The sequence below is a fragment of the Montipora foliosa genome, chromosome 9 (genome assembly GCF_036669935.1).
Source record: "Montipora foliosa isolate CH-2021 chromosome 9, ASM3666993v2, whole genome shotgun sequence".
Classification (NCBI taxonomy): domain Eukaryota; kingdom Metazoa; phylum Cnidaria; class Anthozoa; order Scleractinia; family Acroporidae; genus Montipora; species Montipora foliosa.
In genome coordinates, this window is record NC_090877.1 from 34,927,019 (window position 1) to 34,949,071 (window position 22,053).

Here is a 22,053-nt window from a genome sequence, read left to right on the forward strand (position 1 = left end):
AAGATGATTATCGCAGATATATGAGCAACTTAAAGGGGCTAGGTCACGCAATTTTAGGCAATTTCAGCGCTGATCGAATGGTCATAGAATTAACTAAAATATCAAAATAACTGTTCAAAACTATAGAAGAACTCTAACAAAACACAGGGAAGCCAAGAAGGGACATGGATGGACAAACTGGAGAGGATTGAAATGGATTGAATTTGGGTAAATTTGGAACACGTCAGCCCACCTTTTTTCAAATTTATATCATTCTATATTAAAATGTCATTTACACAGCTGGAAAATCATTCTCAGTTGTTATGTGGCCGTGATTTTGCAAATGAAAGACTTTTGCTCTGCCAATTTGACGTTTAGAGCTCATAATTGACAAAATTACCTAAAATAGCGTGACCTATTCCCTTTAAGCTGGAAAATAACAGGCTTGAAAGGGATTCGTGTCCATGATCGTACACTTGATTTGCTCTGCACTGCTCCACTGAACTATCAAGCCAGCTTGGGGCTGATCAACTGCGAGTTCAAGTTATATCCCGTAAGAGGTAAATGGACTGAATTTTAAAATATTACCAAATCGGACGTGAAAAGTTCCAGGCGAAAATGCAGAATCTGCTTATCTATAAGCATCCTGCAGAATTAAGTTTGTTTTGAAGTGAGTAGAAGTGACATAATCGTAAGGGTCTCAAGCTTACAAAGGCGATCACGAGTCCTCTGCAAATTGGGGAGACTGTTAATGAAATTAACTGGTTTTTGATGAGGGGGGAAACGCAGCGAGTACTAGGAGAAAACCCCCCGGAGAAGAAAAAAATAACCTAGAAAGTCAACCTACATGACGCCGGGAATAAAATTTTTCGAAGGCGACTGCTCTAGCCACTTCCACTGCTGAAGTTTTTCGAAAAAAACCTAGGACCAACTATAGGACAATTGAGAACCGGTCGCAGAGTTTTTGAGTGAGACAGTGAACTTCTTTATGTTCTGCCACAGAAGAGCTGCTTCGTTGAACTTGAAACACTACCCGTGCTTTACGGAGCCCAACAATAATGTTGCCACCAGCAACATAATTTTATTTGGTCTCCGAAAAGAATAAACCAAACTAAGTCAATAACTCATTCAGATCCTAAAATTAGAAGCAAAATTTTCGTGCTGTCGTATTTGGGGAATCAAAAACAATTGTTTAGTTAACAACTTAAAGACTTCAAGGAAAAGAAGCTTTAAAAATATGTCGCATGAAGTCATTTTCTGACCTGTTGTATAATAAATGAAAACGGGTGGTGCATAAATAATAATTTTTTTTCGGCGACAATCTGTTATTGCGAGAAAAGAAATATCCAGGTTCAGATCCACTCCTCGCAAAAAAAGAATTGTCAAGGTAAGATGGTAATCTTCTTGTAAATGTTATGATATCGATCATAAATTTGGGCCGCAAATCTGACGGATGTTATGAAAAACGATATTTATAAATAGTCATTGTATTGTCTACGAAGTGCGGTTCGGTTTTCAAAGGCAACCTCTGTCTTGAATTTAACTAAAGTCTTTGCTAACTGCAACAGCCGAGAAAAAAGTGCATGTTATTTCTAGCAAGCTTTAAGACTGATGCTTTTTCGGGGATCGGTAGCCAGAACCATCACCCTTAACTTTGTCTGTACGATGTCCGTGTCCCAACATTGAATCTGAAATAGGCGCTTGAAATAGAACGTTTAGAGGAGTCTTGATGGTGAAATAACTTGGAGAGAGTTTGACGCATATGATCTTGCTTTACTTACAGAGGAGATATTTTTTTGACTTGAGAATCGTGCGAACCACCATGTATGTCCGTGAAGTACCATGTCTGGGTCAAAAATCACAATCAACCAAGGAACATTGTACAGCGCAGAGAATGTTTACGTCCAGCTGTTTTATTTTGGGCGCTATTTCGATTTTATCCCAAACATGTCGTGTTCGCCATGACATTTGCATTTTTCAGCCTATGAGTTTTCATGCGGTGGAATTAGACGTAACAAATTTGTGGCGTGGTTTAAACAGTCTTCCAGCTTAATAACGGCCTCTGGACATTCAATTGTTTACTTTCAATGAAGAAGGATCAGTAAAAAAATACCTTGAATTACATGAATACAATAAGCTAAAAGGCATTCACAGAATTTAAAACTACAAAAGCCCTCCATTTAAACAGATTTAAAGGTATCTCTTTAGCGTCGAAAAAATTCCTTCTCAAGAAAGAGAGATCAAGTGAACGCTCCGCCCACAACACTGGTTTATTTGTTCGACGATAAAGAAAGTCATTCTTCGATAAAGAACCTGGTGTTGATAAAAAATCAGGGCGATCTTTCCAGTGTGTGGTCTTGTATGAAAACAGACTCGCTCAGAAAATGCTCTGGATAAATTCCATTAAGGGGCTATGTCACGTTATTTTAAGGTGTTTAAGGGAAATCTTTAGTTATTAATAATAATCACGAATCTAAAACTCGGAATCCTTTACTGTTAAAATTATCGTTACATCACAAACAAGATGATTCTGAGCAAAAACAACTTTTATCCAGGCGATTTGCCATAAACTTGAAAAACGTTGGGCCGACCATTTTTAAGATTACCCAAATGCCATCCACTTTTTCCGATCTTGTCCACCTGTGTTCATCCATGCATTCCTTCTGCTGTATTTCTTTTATGTTGTTCAACAGTTTTAAGTGCTATTGCAATGTTTTATTATACTTTTTGGATTGAAGAAATTACATCATTTTGCGTGACATAGCCTCTTTAAGTTTCTTGCGATAAACGGGATCGTCGAGCTTATATGTTTCTAATCTCCGTTTCTTTCAACAGACACAACATGAAGTATTGGAACTGCTTTTGCATAGGGCTTCTCTTAACTCTAACATCGCAAGGTGAGACGTGTTGATTGCAGGTTATCCTCTCGCTTGTGGTGGTCTGATAATTTTGTCAGGAATAGCAAGATCCATGCCATTTGTCGTTGAAAAGAAACCCATTGTGTCTGATTTTTACCACTGCATGCTGTAGTGCAAACAGAAATGGGGCTTAGGTGATTTACTGGTGCAACCAGTTAATCGGTTTAAATTCTACCGACTCAAATTCTGCTGTCAGGAGAATACATAGAGCAACTGTACCTTCCCCGTACCCTAGATGTCAAACGGACTGGTGGCTAAGTTTGGAGGCTGCCAAAAATGAAAGCTGTTAATTCGAATTCCTTGAATGAAGTTTGAGTATGGTGTTCTTCATCTTAAAGGATTGGCATTATATAAATTAAACTCTCAATGCATGCCAGTTACTTAGATTCCGTGTCCTCATTCAACAAGGACGTTCTCCTTAATAAGGAGGCACGATTCTCAAGATCCAAAAAAGAACTATAAAAAAGGACTCCAATGGGTCCTGTTTGAGGCAATACGTTTAACAGATTACAATATTGAAAACCTTCTGTGGATATTAGGCTTTTAGTTGCCTAACCATTCTAGATGTGATCCAAGCTCGCGCCGCAGACATCCACGCCCCCGTACCAGACACTCCTGTATCACCGGAATCCCCAGAGACACCGGAAACCCCAGTCACCAAAGAAACGCCGGAGACACCCCGGACCCCGGAGAGCCCTGTCACACCACTCACACCGGAAACACCAAGTACTCCAGTTTCACCGCGCACGCCAGATACCCCAAGAACACCAGAGACGCCGCCTACACCGGATACGCCTGAAACGCCTGAGTTTCCGTGCATTATAGGTCCAAATGGTTGTGTTTATCGCACGGTGCCGTATTTGTGGGTATTCTCGCAAGAAATACCACGCATGCCAACTTCTGGTGACATACCAGAAGTTCCCATGGTTCAGGATCAGTACGATATTCCTGAAGCCCCGAAACCTCCAAAGCCTCCGGAGCCGCCCAAAGCGCCCGTAAAAAAGCGGCATTATCTCCCAAGAGGTAACTGCTTTATAGTTGAGATTTTAGTTTTATCAGGCACGGAAACAATACAATACACAAAACTTCAATTGGAATGCAGTGAAAAGTCCTATTGAAGTCCAAAAAAGTTACTAACAAGAAGGACGCCAATGGGTCCTGTTTATTGTATTTTGTAAACACCATAAAAAGAAAGTTAAAATTCCGTTAACCAAGGATGAAGGTTGTGATAACAAATTTTCAAGCCGCAATAGCGTACCTTTCAGGTTTTTGGAAGGCACTCAGATACTCTCTAAAGCGACTTTAATTCTGAACTTATTGCGATATGAGTACCTTGATCTGGAAATGTGTTAGGGGCTGACAGAGGCGCATTCTGTGCAAGTTGTTTTTGTTGTTGAAAAACTGTTGACGTAACTCATTGTCATCTCGAACTACATTGTGGTTTGGATCACCCACGAATTTACCACGGTTGATAAGAACTCCTTCAATGACTGCAAGAGGCTTTCGGAAATTCTAAGCCCATTGCAGGTGTTTGTTTGGCGCATCTGGTGATGTTTACTTATCACCATTGCAAGGCTTTTGAAGGGAAGAGCAGGATTTAACCCAAATGGTAATCGCAAGAATTATGAAGTCCATCATGAAAACGTATTACACTTTTATGACGAACGGCTGGCTGAATGGAATTTGCCAATATCCACTTGCGATATCCCAAAGAGCGAACACTTTTCCAAGATAAACTGAATCAGGAACGAGTAGCAATGCCCATTTGGATTTGCTTGGTTGAAACATCTTCATTTTTAACATAAGCTGAATTTCCTTCTAGATGGCAAGAAGCTCAGCCGGATTTTTGGAGTAGAGAAATTTGAGACTGGTGATTCTTGCTTCAACATTTCATTTTACTTAAGGAAACCCTGGATGTAGACATACGGTGGGATACTTGCAAAGGAGGAACGTGTTTTGTTCAGTCACGTTCCAGTGCATGAAGAGGTGGTTGGTGACACGACATGATGGGACGTAACGGGAGCCAACATCAGAACCTGAGACTGGTTTTTCGAGTGACTATTGCTTTAACTGAGGAAGATCTGCATGTGGTTGACAGAAGAGATACCGGGCGAAGATTTTCACCTGCAGGAATGTCAGATTGTGAGATCCACAGATAATGACGTTCCTTGAATGTACTAAAGGATTGAAGACAGGTGGAAGGTCAAGGATTGCACTATTGTGTCTACCACAATTGATCTCGTCGTTGGAACAATTTAACGACTGAAAATTAGCGACCAGGTAGCAAGTGGCTGGCTCTTGGTGAAGAACAACTCAGTCGCAACCTTACTTATTGCATTTAGAACATATGCGATGTCTTCCATAAGTGGCTTGTTCCCAGTGAGCAGAGATGAACTTGTTGGAACTTCGGCGACATTCTGGAGTATTCTGACTAGCCGATGGCGGTGTACGCAGCGGGAAATGGAGTTTGTGCTGCCATATGTCTAGAAGGGATGTTGTCACCTAAGAGGGGACCCATGGCGAGTGTGAAATCGATTTGGGAGGTTGTCCGAGCTAAACGCTTGGTTTTCCTATCTTAAAGTTTCGATGTGGGTGTTGAAGTTAACCCTGGTGGTTTTGAAGTTAGACCAGGATGCAGATGTCTTTGTTAGAGAAGATTGTTGATGCGACGAGCAGCTTTGATGGCAAAGGCTTCGTGGAAACGAGGAATTTGATCCACCTTAAGAACAACATTTTGATCAATGTATAACTATATAATTGAAAGAAATTGCGTTATGACATAAGCGGGACAGGGGTTAGTGATAGTTATTTTATCTAATTTGAATAAGACATTTCTGTATTTGAGGGCAAATTGATCAATTGACTCCAAAAGATCGTGCATCATTGCACTCGACTGTTTCAGGAACAATACAGAGACATTTTGAATTTTTAGGCTCTTCAAATTTCTCTCGATAAGATTTTACATACGAATACTTATCCCAGGGCTCTGTGCTGGGGCCACTCCTTTTTCCTTCATAGTCTTGGCTGATTACGCCACCCTCTCTCTTTAGCATAATAATATTTCTTAACTATTTAGCATTGTTAATCATGAACTTTCCCTTGTTGCTACATGGTTCAAGGCTAATAAGTTAACTTTACATCCTGATAAAACTAAATTTATTATATTCATCCTCCTAGAAAGACGATCAATTCTAATGATTTCACCATCTGTATTGATAATAGTACCATACAAAGAGTTCAACTTGTTAAGTTTCTAGGAATCATCATCCATCAAAATCTCTTATGGAAACCTCACATAAAGGTAGTTTTGTCTAAAATCGCTATATCTCTTGGCATCATAAAATCGAGACAATTTCGTCTATCCACTACTCTATGCACCTTGTATAATTCTCTAATACTTCCCTATCTCCAATACTGCTCGAATATCTGGGTCTCCACTTACTCATCACATCTCCAACCTCTCTTCAGCCTTAAAAAAAAGTTCGTAGAATCATTATTTATTTACCTCCACGTACTCACACTTACTCTCTTTTCAAAAAGTTCAGGATGCTTAATATTTTTCACATTTTCGAGTATCAGGTCGCTTGCTTCATATTTCCGCATGTGCAAAAGGGTGTTCCTATCCCACTTTCTTCTCCCTTCAATCTCAATGCTGACTATTATCATTATTCTACCGTGAAAGAGATAACTTACATATTCACTCCTTAAAATATTCTTACTCCATCCGTGTAGAAGGTCCTCAAATTTGGAACAGTCTTCCTCCTTCATCATGTACTTCCCACGCTCTTTCCAATTATAAACGTAAACTCAAAGATTACTATTTGTTATTTTAGTTTCTCTTCCCTCATTCAATCATCTTTTATACGTGTATTATGCTTACTTATATCACAACTTTCCTTCCTTTCTTATTATTTTCTTTTCTTATGTTATTTCTTTCTTGCTAAGTATGTCCACAATAATATTATGGTTAACTAATAATATTTTCTTTACCATGTTAATTATTATCAATTAGCAGGCACCTCTTGTAATTTCTGTACTCTGACCTACGCCGCATAAGCCTCTGGCTTTGGCTTTTCATTGCTGTACTGTGCTTGTTATTCAAGGAAAATTAAACATGAAACATTAGGGAAAAAACCCCAGAACGTACAGCGTTGTGGGTTGATGAAAGTAGTCAATGTGGGTGGATGCTTGCATGTATCTCTGTAGCGAAGATGCAGGCAACCAATTCTTCTGGATCCCCAGGTCAATTCTCTTTGACGTTCCATTATTCATCCTGGTAACATGCCCCATCCAATGTATATGCGTTCTGATTAGTTTTATTCCAATATCCTCTGCAATTAAGCCTTCTCTAAGACTTCATTGTCAGGGGGGGCAGGTTTAGGGTAGTTTGTAGTGTGCCCTAATGAGAACTGTACCGGTCTATTTTAGTAAAACAGATGACGGGTCCCTTACCATCGAGTAATCTAAACGTTGGCTCAGCAGTATTAAGTTGATATTCCCGATAAACGCAATAATTGAAGTACGAATTTTGTTAAAATGTTTTTAACATGTGCTTTTCTCCAACAGGGTTTGCCAAGAAACCTTCAAGTAAGTACTGATACATTCAGTTGGTAGCATAAACATTACTTTTCAAAGCGATGCCAATTTGCCAGTTCTGAAGTAAATTGACATATCGACAACAACAGTAATACTTTTCAATGAGCATTCCATTTCCCATGATAATACTTACTTTATAACTTCTCGAAAAGGATTTAGCATTCAAAGCTGTTCAGCAATAATAACAATCAACTAAACAAACAAGTCAAATTTGGTCTTTGAGAAGGGAAGAAAATCGAAAAAGCAACTAAAAACCTCTCGAGATAGAGTTGACAACGACGAAAGCTAAACTCACAAAGGATGCCAAATCCAGGAATGGAACCTGAGCCGCAAAGGGAAAAGGCCAGCTTCCTCATCATTATTCCTCGTGTTCAAGCATGCCTACTGCCTATGCGGACGTCTCCGAAAAAAAACACTTCTGATTCTTTGATAAGAATAAAACCTAACTGAGGTTTTTAACCTTATGTAATCGTTTCTTCTCTTGACTTGACGAGGCCCCACTTTGGGGCTAGATAAATTGTGCAGCAGAGAGGTCACTCTCCAGAGAATAACATTTCTCCACGTTTATCGTTGGCCAAACTTTTCATACGCGCGTTTTACACTGATTCGTTTAGAGTGCGCACACTCACGGTTACGAAAGCAAATACTGAAAGCTTTGCACCAGGAACACACACAGAACCTTCTTAGCTTAGAACAGACCCGAATGCAATCAATCTCCTCCAAAATTTGTGCTTGGAGCACATCTTTAAAATCTGGATCTAGTGACTTTTAAGCTTCGCGCCATGCTGTGAAAGTTATTTTGGGCTCGAATTTTAATGACGTAATTAAAACTAACCAACCAGGTGCCTTCTTAAAATAGCCGAGATTAAAAAAATAGTATTGGAAGAGGCGCGCGTATGGTGAATGTGTTCTCTCTCCTCGTCCTCTCTTGCTTGAAGGCTTTGAATGACCAGAGTAAGATCACCTGATAAAAGCTTTCTTTCTATTCCTGATATGGTAACTTCACCAAAAACCCCTTTCTTTTGCATGGTTGAAGAGGTGTTCACCGTGTAGAAAACGTATTGTTATTTATTTGAGTCGTTTTCTCTCTCAATTTTTGAAGAAAAGGGACATGTAACCCACAAAGCCTCCAAGAAGCAGGGAGGTAGGTGCTCCATGTATATAGCTTAGTAACACAATGGAGGAAAGCGTCTTCTCATCTATGTTGTCAAAAAAATGGCAGATTCGTTAGTCTGACATTTATTGCATTTTATTACGGTTGTTAAGTCTTGGAAATGAAGACCAGGGCCCGGTTGTTCAAAAGCCCATTAACGCTAATCGCCGATTAAAAGTGAACCAACGAGTTTATTTCTCTACTCCCGGAAAATGCTGTTCAACGCTGAAATTTGAAAAAACTTTACTTTAGAAGAAGTCAATCTTGAAAACAAAAATGAGCAAACGAAACTTTCACCAAAAAGTTGAAAACATGAAACAAACGTTTCCGCAAATCCTGCATTAAGTTACTCGGCTTCCGAGCAACCGGACCCAGGGGTTTAAATCACTGTTCCATTGCAAACAAGAGGGAAGGGGAAAAAGAGTTTGCTCCTTACCATTTTAAAAACTTATGATCACTGTTTTGATATTATGTCCGAGAGCGATCATTCACCTCGAAGAGTACACTAAAGGATGGCACAGGTCTCTCGTAAACATTGTTAACATAGGTTCTTAGACAGAATCGTCCCTTTGCCTAATCTGCTAATCAAAGCAACAATGAACACCGAAAAAAACGACATATCGCCTTTGGAACGGTCACTGCTTGGAATTCCCTGCGATTCCGTTAAGTTAATAATACGTCGTTCTTTTCTTGTAATTGACACTTAAAAACAGGACCTCAGCTCCAGGGCAATATGATACCCAGTATGTCAAGGACAGTGGCCTCAAGCAAAAAATCTGGCGATTTCCAAGAAGGTTAACAAATAATTTTGCTTACTGCATGACACAGTGTAATGACTATCGCTTACTTGCCAAGTTCATTTCACCTGATTTTTATCTAACGAGGGAAAGCAAATTAACCATACCGTTATCTAACATACGGTTCTAGGAATAGTGGAAATCCAATCAAATGTTAGCTTTTGATATTAGGGGGAAACCGGAATACCCGAGGATAACTTCTCGGAGCAGAGTAGACAACCAACCCGCTCAAACCTTATGAGAAGCCTGGTGAGCCGTATTAGATGCGTAGTGGTTTGTGGGATTTAGGTTTTTAGGTTTGCGGGCGTCAGTAGGCTTAGTCATTCTACGGGCCCCTTTCCCCAGTTTTTCCACCTGCTGGTTTTTAGGGGTTTTCGTGTCCGGTTCTGTGTGCATCGCTATTCTCTATTTCAAAGGGTTAATGTGTAAATGTTTTTGCAGCCATTCCAATGCTGAATAAGAGTCACGGGTGGCTTGGCTGGCCAACACGCCCAAATATCATTGTTGTGTTAGCCTGGTTGAGTAGTGGACACAAAATACATTGAGTTTGGGAATCGACCCAAGCCGCGCCAACCCCCTCGTTTGGCCAACGACTATACTTAAGTACTGAATCCTTGTCGATTAGTAGCGTAAAAACGGTTAATACCCCGGCCTTTAACCCTTTGACGTCCAAACCGGCCAGACTTTTACTCTGTCTAACACCAGACGATTTTACTCGTCAATGGGGAACCCCTGGGAGTCAATGGGTTAAATTAATGTGTTCCGAAAGGGAAGTAATTAAATGCACGCGGATTTCAACCGCTCTTCTCACCAACCTCAACATCACTCATGTCTCGGAACACAGACAATTAACGTCGCAAAGTGTCCCCCAAATGCTGCTCGTCAAATAAGGATATAAAAGCTGCATTTACCGTTCGCTAAAATTAACGTTAACTTTTACCCTTACCTTACTGTTGGAAAAAGGCCGCAAATGCTTAGACTTGAAGGGGCAGTTGGGGTTGGATATCGAAACTGCTTGGGTGTGCATCTAAGACTTGCCCTCCTGGGGCCTGTTTCACGAAAGACCCGAAACTTTACGGACCATTTTCGGGTGTCACAATTCCCTTTTTATCTCAAGAACGTCAAACTTCACAGTCAGTTTTGTTACCTTGAAAACACGTTAAAAGATTGGCCTTCCAAAATAAGCGGTTGGCAGCTTCTCAAATGGCTTTTCGGGCCCGAAAAGTTTTCGGGACTTTCGAGAAACGGGCCCCTGGACACAAATGTACTTTAAAGGCATGGACTGAATTTTTGCACGAATGCATCTGCAGAACCAATAAGGAACCAACACTTTTTGGCCATCTAAAACTTGATAGTAAGCGACATAAAAATCGAATTTTGCCAGTATCTCGTGACTTTGAAGACTTACCCAAAACGTGTTGGGATACTAACAAATCGTAAAAACCCACACCATCCCTTCCATATCCACTGAGTTTACTCTAGCAACGAATACGAGAAGACGTTTTCCTTTCATTAGTTTTAGTTGCTTAGCATGATGGAACCTGTGGACTGCCTGCAGTCTCCAGACAGTTTGTCCCGTTTTTTCGGCTTTGGTCATTGTAGACATTATTTTTCTATTTTTCTTTTAGTTCCAGGACTGATGGACTCTGGACCGAATTTAGGAGGCGGGCTCGGTGGTAAGATAAAACAGTTATTGTTATTAAATTGCATTTTGTTATTTTTAGTTAGATGTATGGTTAGCTAATAGCCCTTAGGGATGTTGCAATGGTAATTCCGCATCGCCTCTTTAGTTGCCATGACGGCAAGGACGGCCAAATCCAATTTTGGGCTCATAACAATATTGGGGCGTTTGAGAAAGGAATCCCGAGGTCTTGTTGGGAGGAACCCAAAAGGCGCTATGGCTGCTGTAATCCATTGTTAACAGTATTAAGCAGTCGAACTTAATGGTAATTATTTTAGATGACATGATTTCGTCAACTAAAAATCTCACTAACATTAAGACATTTCTAAACTTGAAATATTGCGGCAACTTGTTTCGAGAAATAGCTCCCTCCCTCTGAATTTAATAATAGGAACCAAAACAATGTCTTCATTTCTTGTGCAGGAATTAATCCTTTGGGTGGTCCAATGGGAGACCTGAGCATGGGCTTTGGTGCAGGAGCAACTTCAATCGGTGAAGGCGGTGGAGCAACCATGGAAGGAATGCCTTCAATGATGGGAGGTGGTATGCCCGTGCCAGGAGGTATGACAGGAGCGGCTGGAATGCAAATGCCCAACGGCCTTGAGGCAGGGCCCATGGCAATGCAGATGCCGGGAGCAGCTGGAGGCCCACAAGAGGGCGCAGCGATGTCGAAACAATTTATCGAAGGTGCTGAAGGAGGTGCGTACTACGTATTCCTTAAACATCAATGGCTTAGTTTCAATCACGACTTTTGTATTCGTCACTAGCCTGTATATTAATGCGCTATGTCATATGCACCAGATACATGATTTCTGCTTTTTTTCTGAATTTTCATACGTATCAGTCAGTGGCTTAACACCTTCAATATTGTTGAGAAACGCTTTGCATAGTTGGTATATATTTACGTGTTGATGGGTGGGCGGGGGGGGGGGGGGGGATTTCTGAATAAAACCAATAGATGGTGAGTTGAATGAAGCATGACAAAGTCCCGAGTCTATGCAAACAACCCCAAGGACCGATGGTGTTGCCATTGTTCTTTGATATTACCTACAAATGGCAGGCATGCACGTCATGCCAAACATGCCAGGAATGGCACAAATGGCATATTACCTGCATACCTCATGTCATTCCATCCTTTACTCCCTAGCTATGGCAGGTATGCATGCAATGCCAAACATGCCAGGACCAGGAATGGCAGGAATGACAGGAATGCCACAAATGGGAGCTATGGGGGGCCTTGGAGGTATGGGTGCTGGAATTGCTGGAATGAACATGGAAGGAGGTGAGACATTGCTAATGCCACAAAACCCTATCGCTGACAACAAAACATATAAAAAAGGAAAACCATCATGGGCTTGTTGATTAAGATGTTTAAAGGCTTATTGGAATACTCAGACCATCCGAAGTACCGGCAAATATTTAAGTGAAATAAGGCCTTGCCTTCACCAGATCTTGTTATTTGATGGTCGCAAAGATCGTGGAGTCTAGGCTACGTGACAGGCATTGGAAAGAAAGGGAAACGGGAAATGGGCTCACGAAACCGAATCCAAAATCCTTCGTTCCCACATGTTGATGCCTTTCATGGGTTAAGTAATCGCGAAAACAAGACTTAAACATTTGATTAAAGAAACCCTCTTGAAACAAATGCGATGGGGGACACTTGCATATGAATGAGTTACTACAGATAAGTGTTTCCGTTCCTTTTTACCAGGTATGCCGAACATGGGGGCAATGGGAAATGCTGGTGGAGTCGGAGCTATGTTTACTGGTGCTCAGGAATTAGGAGGCCAGATGGGTGGTGGCATGGGTGGTCCCATGTCCAATGCCCTTCAAAATGCTATCGGCGGCGCAATCCCGGGTATGAGTCAAAAACGAGCCAAGATGGGAAAAGTACGCAAATTTCTTAGAAAGCTCAACAAGAAAAAGAACGTCAAGAGCCACCACAAAAACTAGATGAATGGGTACTAAATCGTCAAAACTTGCCCCCGGATGATTTTGTACTCGAATGCAACTACAGACAGTTATTCGTAATTATATAAGATACTTTCGAGTCAACTGAAAACTGGTAAAAGTCTAAAAAAGACGTCACGATGTAATTTTATATACAAAGTGTTTTCTTTACCCTGAGCAGCTATCGAAAGTACCTGTAACTGTGCTACAAAATGTTAAATTTTATTAAACCTATGGAACTGTTATCAGTCGATGTTTCCATTCGCAGTTGTATGTTGACATACCCTTACCAAACTAATTTGAGTCTATGACAGTACCCTTACTGGAGACCTTGCTCTTGTATCCCGTGTTCCATACTTCATCACACCTTAGTGAGAGTGAAAACTACAGGTGGTTTTGGTAGGGAAGGTAACTCGACCTACTCATCACTGACGATGGCCCTACCATTAATAAACTTGACAGCCGAGTCTCCTCCTCACGTTAATTATGATTTGATTTCAATATAAAAAAAATTCCACGTAAAATTATGGTAGGTGCCAAATCGTTCCGAAGATTTCCGTCCATAGCTGCATACATCAGAAAATTAAACCATTTGCAGGCAGCACAATATCCTCATTTTCGATAGCTGTCTCGATAGCTGCGTTGCCAGCGTGGTTGTCCTGATGGTGTAGTGGTCATCACACCCTACCGGTATTCAGGGGGACGTGGGTTCAAATCCCGCTCAGGGCAATTCTTCATGTTTTTCATTCGACACAATTAATCAGTTGATTAACGGGATGGGTTTCATTTCTTCATTCTACGGTCTATATAAATAAGCCTGCATCATTAACTTGATCCCTCTGATTAGCTGATGCCTAAGTTGGTGTTTGCCTGTGAATCGTTAGTCGATCCTTAGGTTTAAGACTATGAAGGGGTTTAGGCTTTCCCATCCCACCCGTGAAAGAATCCCGGGATACTCACGATAGGCCAATTTACTGTCTCGATAGCTGCGTTGCCAGCGTGGTTGTCCTGATGGTGTAGTGGTCATCACACCCTACCGGTATTCAGGGGGACGTGGGTTCAAATCCCGCTCAGGGCAATTCTTCATGTATATATATATATATATTAATGTCCGATCTCCTATAGGAGAATTGGGCTGCAAGCTCTCTGCCTCCAAGCTATCCTGTCTGCAGCAAACGATGCTGCCTCTGCCTTCCCAAGTTCTTCTCCTTGAGCTCCCTTTCCACAGTTCTGCGCCATGTCTCCCCAGTCGACCCCTCTTCCTTCCACGTTCCGGTACCCATGTGAGTGCAATTCTTGGATGTGAGTTGTGATCCATTCTGAGGACGTGGCCTAACCACGCTCATCTCCTCCTTGCCACCTGTCTGCTGATCGTTTCCAACCCCGTTTTTCTCCTTATCTCCCACTTGGTTATACACATTGGCCAGTGGATCTTTAGTATTCAGCAAAGGCTCTTGTGCAGGAACGTATCCAGCTTTTTCTCGTCCGTTTGGACGGACGCGATCCCTCCAAAGCTTGTCAGAATGGTCAAGGCAATGTACAATGGGAGCCAATGTGCAGTGATCGATGGTGCAGGTCAAACCGGTTGGTTCGATGTAAAGTCTGGTATAAAACAGGGTTGCAATATGTCGGGGTTCTTGTTCTTGCTTGTAATGGACTGGATAACGAGAAGAACGCTAGAGGATGACAACACAGGTATCAGATGGATGCTGTGGCCCAAGTTAAACGACTGACGACAATTCCGAGAAGATCAAACTCCTTAGACTTAACACAACCAACAACGAAAAGGTGCAGGTTGATGACCAAGACATTGACGACGTAGAAAATTTTGTGTACCTGGGTACTCGTGTCAGCACCTCTGGCGCCACAGAAGATGACATCAAGGTAAGGTTAGGTAAAGCAAGGGCCGCGTATAGCAAACTGGAAAAGATTTGGAAGAATAGCTTACCAGCAAGAACAAGATCAAAATTGCACATATAGGCAGATCTAAGTACCATCAGGAACAATGCTTGTTGCTACACTGAAGCGAGCTTTAGAAGGTCAGTGACGACGTCAACTCCATGAGAAAGAGCAAGTCACACAAGAAAAAATCCGCAAAGTGTGCTGTACACACACGGCGTTGCCACCCTCAGGGCGAACCTACGATCACATCGAAGGCCACGTGTTCGGGGAACCTTTGACACAATTAACGTCTAAAATATTTCGTGGAGTCATCGCAAAAACTGTTTTAGTTGAGTGAATCTTTTGTTTTGGATGACGTCCTCCTTGCAGACGTGTTGTTCGTGTTTTAGCTCCCAAATGAGTAGGCGCTAGTGTTGTTTTGTCGATTAACATCACAAGGGTTGTGTGCACGGAAGTACCTTTTTACATGAGGTTGGGCGGGGAAAACGAACGCGACCCCCAGAGATTTTAAGTAGAAAGACATTGCTGTACAATGCTGTCGCTAGAAGACGTGAGAGGCATGGACCCGTAAATTCAACAGGTAAGAACGGCCTGGAAGGTTGGACAAGAAAATTGAAACTACATTGACGACTGTTCACGCCATTCACAAAATTGGCCATTTTTGACGTCGATTTTGGGAAGAGGACGGCGAAGAAATATATATATATATATATATTTGAATGAAGATTGGCTTACCAACGGTGATGCCGCTTGGAAGAAGGATCCAAAGGATACTACACGCTTGCACTCGAAAATTGTAGTTTGTGTAGAAAGAGTAAACAGCGAAGTTCTTCCGTGGCCAAAACTCTTTAATAAACGTTTCGCCCTTCGGGCTTCCTCAGTATAGAGTGTACAGGGTTAAAAATACTTGGAATAAGAATCTCTCTAAGGCTAAGACTTAAATAGGCTAAAAAATAAACAATGCAATCAAAATAACAAATAAGAACAATAAAAACAATCATGTGAGAGGAAAAAGGTATTAGACCACTAGGGTATTGCATAATAGTGTAGAGAAAATGATGCAACAAATTCCCAAGTCAAAGCCTTTGAACAAAGGCGCTTTCTAGCTCACAATGCCATTTTCGGGACAGGATCCGAAAAAAAGGCCTTTGAATGGATCATAACAAAATCCTAGTCATCAGCACCTGAACTCAAGCATTGTGTGCTATACTCTCAGCCTCGTAACAAAATCCTTGATTGAGCCTTTGAACAAAAGAATCCCTAAATATATAACATATAAAAAATAAAAAGGACAACACTTGTGAGTGATGAAAATAAGGTGTTAATTGTATCTTATTCTATTCCTAGAATGGAATTCTGATCTTTTATTCAAACCATAAGGTTGAAGGGTGCAAAGTTGTGCACTCCAGAAAGCTTCTCTTGTAAGCAGACGATGGTCGAGGCTATTTTGATCGCTAAAATTACCAATTTGTTCAATGATGACGAAAACGAAATCCGACAAAACATGAGTTTCTTTGTTAAAGTGTATCGCCACTTTACAAGTGTTCTTCTTTGTGCTCATGGCCGATTTGTGGTTTCGAAATCTCCCTTTAAACTCGTTAGTGGTTGATCCTACATACTGAACATTACATTTGTTACAAGTGATCAAGTAAACAACATTTTTAGATTTACAATGAAGGTATTGTCTGATGAAATATTTCCTGCTTGTACAAGTGCTGGAGAAATGATCCGATTCTACTAAAAAATTCTTACAGAGATCGCATTTGCCTTTACATTTATAACAACCTTGTATATCTGTGTATATGGTGCGGCGAGGTCGTGCCAAGATTTCTTTAATGTTTTTGGCTCTTCTAAAAGAGGGAATGATAGATCCCTTTGCGAAAATTTTGGCTAGGGAAGGTGAATTGTCAATGAGATGCCGATGGGAATATAGAATTTTCCCGATGCTTGGCAAAGAAGGATTGTAATCTAAAACTAACGGAAAAACCTTATTAGATTGCTTTATATTGGGAACAAGCAAATTCTCCCTGGGAATGGATTTGACTTTCTCAAATTGTTGTTTGACCTGAGAGGGGTTGTATCCTCTATTAATTAAGTAGCTTTGATATTCAATACTTCGTTTCTCAAAACTGAACAAGGGTGAATTTAATAGTGGGATAAAGAGAGTTGATGAATTGCGTGAATTGAAGTAGTTTATCATGTCCTAGTGTCCAAAGATCGAAGATATCATCTCTATACCTCCACCATAGAGTAGGTCTTAACTTTTGGATAAAAACATTTCATAGACGAGGCAGTCAAATTTGTTCGTGCACTTCATTAAAACACTAAAATTCTTTGAAAGATCTTTTGGAGCCAAAGAATGTTTGTCGCGAAAATGCTTGCCAATAGATGAAGAAGAGTTTTTGTGTTCTTCAACGCGTTGATGTAGATGGCGGCGTGTGAAACCAACATAACCTGCATCGCACAGGTCACATTCAAAAATGTAAACAAGGCACTGTTGGTTTACAATCGGCGGCTTAGCTTCTCGCAGTTTGAGATCTTGTTCAATCTTCTGGCTGACAAAAACGGGCTGAACGGGAGTGGAGTTGCGAATGCACAATATCAGCTGAGGCCTTATCTTTAAGCGGTAGGACAACACGAATTGGGTCTGATCGATCCCTGACAGTAGATGAGGCAACAGGTTCATCCGATGCTTTGGCGGCAACAAATCGTGAAATGGAAGAGTTGACAAGTTTGTCAGGATATTTTAGTCGAGAAAACAATAATTTCAATCGATCATATTCTTCACAGAAGTAGTGCCAATTGGACGAAAGTCAAAATGCACGATCAAGCAGCGTTTTTAATAATCCACGTTTGTACTGGTCATCTACATGGCTCTTGTAGTGTAGCAAGAGGTCAGTATTTGTGGGTTTAATTTACACCTTAGTCTCAACATGTTTATGTTTGTTGAGCAGCTGGGTGCCCAAAAAAGGAAGCATGCCACTACTCTCCGTCTCCATGGTGAACTTAATAGAGGAATGGCAATGGTTTAAAATGTCGAGAAAATTGTCTGCTGATGCTTTGTCTAGCATAATGGTCAGTGTGTCGTCCACAAATCTCTTGTAGTATGTAGGCATCTTGCCTTTACGCTCCAAGGTTTCCTCCATACTACATAAAAGGCGTTGGCTAATAAGTTCTATTAAGTTCACCATGGAGACGGAGAGAAATGGCATGCTTCCTTTTTTGGGCACCCAGCTGCTCAACAAACCAACAATGCAGGTTATGTTGGTTTCACACGCAAGGGTGATTAATTACCCTTACCCTTGTCCGCCTGTGAATCACTTGTTGATCCAGCGTTATCACATAGAAAAACTGGCCCTTAGGGAGTCCCACGGAAATGCCACACATTAAATGATTAATCAGCCACGTTGCCAGCATGGTTGCCTTGATAGTGTAGTGGTCATCACACCCGACTAGTGATCAGGGGGACGTGGGTTCAAATCCCGCTCAGGGCAATTACAGTTTTCCCCAGAAGTTGTCCAGTGTTGAATTTCCTGTAACTTTCTCTCAATTTCTCCTCAACTTGGACTGTGAATCCATTTGCGATCCTCCTGGGGGTGATACGTTGTTGGCTCAAGGGATATAACTATATATATATATATATATTCACTGTTTCAATTTTACGATTCACTTGATAATGACCGAAGTACGGTCGAAACGTCGTTTTTTACCATTTGTTTTTATCGTCAAAAGTTTTAAGAAACCCTTACTTATCAATAAAATACACCCTCTTAAAACAGTGATGTCCAGAAATGATGATTTTTCTTTGAATATATTCTTCAAACACTGAATGTTATAAAACGTGATGTCAAAAATTAAAAAAATAATAATCCCCTGCCCCAGCAAAAAACACAGAATTAAAAAGCGTCAACTAGAACGGCAATTCAAGAAATATAGCTAGCTTCTTCAACGCAGTAGTGAAGACAAAAGAACTGCTACTGCTTACGCTTGACGACATCAATTATCCCAATGGCAAATAAAGACGAAGTTCACCACTGTAAATGTCCCGCCATGGGCGCGCCGTGGCGTTTACCAAAATCTTAAATTACTACGGTAGTTGTAATCATTTTGTAATCTTGTCCGCAGAGGCCGCGATTCTCTACGTCATTGCGAGGAATCACAAATCATTGTCCGCAAATCATTGACTTCAGGCTCATCTGAGCTTTCTTTCAGCTTTTTTCTTTTAGGGATCATATAAATGACTTTTCACAGCGAAGGCCAGTATTGGGAACTAGCAAGAGGTCGTCAGTCTTGCTGCTGACGAAAAGAATAACAGCCTCTGGGAACAAAAAGGGTTATACACGATGGTGGAATTTTATGACGTGAATGTGAAGTCCAGTGTGTTAGCATATTCGTGGGCGGATGCAGCAGGTGGGGTTATGAAAATGATATAGTTACTAGTACACCAAAGCCTGGAGACAGACCAATTTGCTGTCCTAAGCTTCCCATAGACAAATGATAGATGCGAATATGCAATACGGGATGGAACGGATGGAGAAAAATATTTCCAAATATAACACTTGCTTAGTGATTGCCTTATACTACTTACTACATATAGCCGTTGTCTACCCTACACTATAAAGATATAACATCAGAAGGCTGGCTCATCACACCAGTCACGCCGTCGTGACCTACTGCACGAACTCTAAAGGAAAATGTTCTTCCTGGTTTTAAATATTTAAGCCTGCATCCCATAGGAAGCCTGAGGGCTTTAACTTGGGCGATTCGCAACCATTCACCACCAAGGATCCGAACGAACAACTCGAAGTGATCTATATCAGCAAGCTGATTGTAAGGAGGTAGATCCCACATAATAAGAAGATCCGAATTTATTAATCGGGCAACCACCCGAGGAACTCCGTGCATTGGGAGACCATCAACACATTGCCGTTCTGGGTTGTTTGGTTCGTTTTCCTTCATATTTTGATTGAAGTTCTTGTCTGGACAAGTTAGGATATCACTTAACAGCTTTGTTTCAATTCCTTCAATGACACCAGCCCTAAACAACTGATCCGCAGAACTAGATTCAGCCTGTCTGGGGTTGGTTTGGGACTGCAATCCATGGTTGTGGCAATCTATGCCTGGCTTTACGCTGTTATCCAAGTGACCTTCACCCTGCACACTTGGGCTATCAGACAACTTGTCTTGATCTCTAGATGACCACTCGCCGCAGAGAGTCGAGTCGCCTTCATCAAGAGTGTTGGTGATAGAGCCAGTGCTTGTGGTTTCTCCGTCAGTTCCCCGGTGATCAGTGGTGTTATTATTAGCCTGCAACGATTTTTCAGTTCCAGAAACATTAAAGTCCAACTCAGAATGACCAGTGTCAGTGTTTTGTGCTGGCAAGGCGCTCTGTGTTTGAGCAACGTGGCCTTTGTCACCACTGGCCACACATTCAATACCACAATCACCATCAGTTTCCACAGATTCCTCCGTATCGACGTTGCTGTCATCAGTTTCCTTATCCACTACATCTACTACTTTAGGGGCACTTTGTGCGTTCACGTTATCTGTGTTGATTTCAGACTCTGATGCCTTTTCTGAATGCCATTCAGATTCAGATTCCATCTCAACATCGACATTATCTTCCCCTTCAATAGGCTCATGCGTCTCTTTTTCACACTCAACAAATTCAGGACCCTCCTTTCCAGCTCCCTCACCATTACTCTCATTTGTCTCAATCTGATTCCTGTCAGCAATTGCTTGGTATGGTTCTGCGGTTTCTGTGCCTTCCTCCTTATGTCCATCTCCCAAAGCCTTACGACTACAAACTCCGGGTTGAGGTTCATTACGATTATCTGAGTCTGGAACAAACCTTTCCTGCTCCATGACACAATAATCATTATCTTCATTTTCTTCATTACTGCCCTCACGCAAAGCACGCTGCTGAGCTTCAGCTACGGCAGATCCATGGCACAAATTTCTTCGAGTTTCTACCATATCACCATCTTCATCATCTGCTTGCCTGGGCTCATTTCCACTCTCTTGGTCTTCATGATCTTTACCTGCAATATGCGAATCATTCTCACCTGAGTTCCAGTCAAGCCGTGAGATTTGTGTTCTACTACGCCTTGCCGAGTACGTTTGTGGTATGATTGGAGACATAAGATATCCATAAGGGTCATCAGTGTCTGTGTTATGCTTGTCACTTTCAACTTTGGAAGTTAAAGGAGCTGAAGGACTAACAAACACGTTATCCCTGTTGTTCTCTGCGCTACTACCAACACGTGCTTCTGTTTCTCTGCTATTGATATCTGTCACCAAACAATCTCTTGTCCCCTCTCGTGCGAGCATTTCAGAGGCACTAGTTTCTGAAACTGGGTCACTAACAGACTCGTTTTCTGGAATACGTTCCTGGTAGGAAACGTTTGTTGCCGATGGTTCAAGTCCTGTTGATTCCACATATTTTTCTTGCCCTGAAGCACCCTCAAAAAGCGCATTAACCGAGTCAGTAGTTTGGCTCGAAGAATTAGTTGAACAGTTCTGCTTTTTTTGAAGAGCCAATAACCTCTGCACTGTACTTTCAAGAGCGCCATTCAGTGATCTTCGATGGCTTTTACCATTCAACAAAGTCATATTTTCCTTATCCTTGTCTCTTTTTTGTTGCAACAATCCTGTACTATTTGAAGAACTTGGTAAATTAGAATTTTCGCAATCATTGCTGCCGTTTGCTACTGTTGTAATGGTACTGCTTGCTTCTTCCTTGTTGCCAGCAACTTCTTCAAAGCTTTGTCGTAGCTCACTATAGACTTGCTTCACTTGTGAGTACAAACTTGTACCGCTTAATCGCGCTGTTGGCTGTTCTCTGGGAACGTGTCTGTTCCTTTCTGCTCCCATCTGTCTGGATTCTGGTATTGTGTTATGATAGCCGTTTGATGGTCGAGTTTGAAGAGAAGATAAAATGGATGGCGATGGCGCAGAATCTTGCACAGTCATTTGACTCACATTTGACTGGCAAGGAATTGAATTTAAATCACTGTCATTCTGATTCTGCAATAACGATGTCGGGTTTCTTTGCAAATTAACCTGTGTATGTCCTGC

At 41.4% G+C, this 22,053-nt stretch overlaps 2 protein-coding genes, 1 non-coding gene and 1 pseudogene across 5 annotated transcripts in view; 2 read left to right on the forward strand and 2 right to left on the reverse strand.

Annotated features, from left to right (window-relative positions):
* The first annotated feature begins 1,287 nt into the window (after positions 1-1,287).
* LOC137969708 (PE-PGRS family protein PE_PGRS61-like) lies at positions 1,288-13,319 on the forward strand. Of its 2 annotated transcripts, XM_068816047.1 has the most exons (9): positions 1,288-1,366; positions 2,815-2,876; positions 7,464-7,484; positions 8,596-8,637; positions 9,360-9,440; positions 11,072-11,119; positions 11,548-11,823; positions 12,272-12,406; positions 12,836-13,209. In XM_068816047.1, exons 2-9 carry the CDS (start codon positions 2,822-2,824, stop codon positions 13,075-13,077), a joined length of 900 nt encoding a protein of 299 aa, XP_068672148.1. In that variant the 5' UTR covers positions 1,288-1,366; positions 2,815-2,821; the 3' UTR covers positions 13,078-13,209. The 2 variants fall into 2 exon arrangements, with proteins under 2 accessions (XP_068672148.1, XP_068672149.1); XM_068816048.1 differs by lacking the exon at positions 9,360-9,440 and having other exon boundaries at positions 1,290-1,366; positions 12,836-13,319.
* Positions 13,320-15,816: 2,497 nt separating this feature from the next.
* On the reverse strand, positions 15,817-18,629 carry LOC137970109 (uncharacterized; annotated as a pseudogene).
* Positions 18,398-18,470, forward strand: Trnat-agu (transfer RNA threonine (anticodon AGU)). Its single transcript has one exon. It is a non-coding gene; the product is annotated as a tRNA-Thr (tRNA).
* Positions 18,630-18,760: 131 nt separating the features above from the next.
* The window catches only part of LOC137970108 (serine-rich adhesin for platelets-like), an 18,076-nt gene continuing 14,783 nt past the window's right edge, over positions 18,761-22,053 (reverse strand). For both annotated transcript variants that reach the window (XM_068816587.1, XM_068816588.1), the window contains one exon: positions 18,761-22,053. This exon is cut by the window's right edge and continues 1,326 nt beyond it. In XM_068816587.1, coding sequence (XP_068672688.1) covers positions 19,591-22,053 — 2,463 coding nt within the window. In that variant the 3' untranslated portion in view covers positions 18,761-19,590.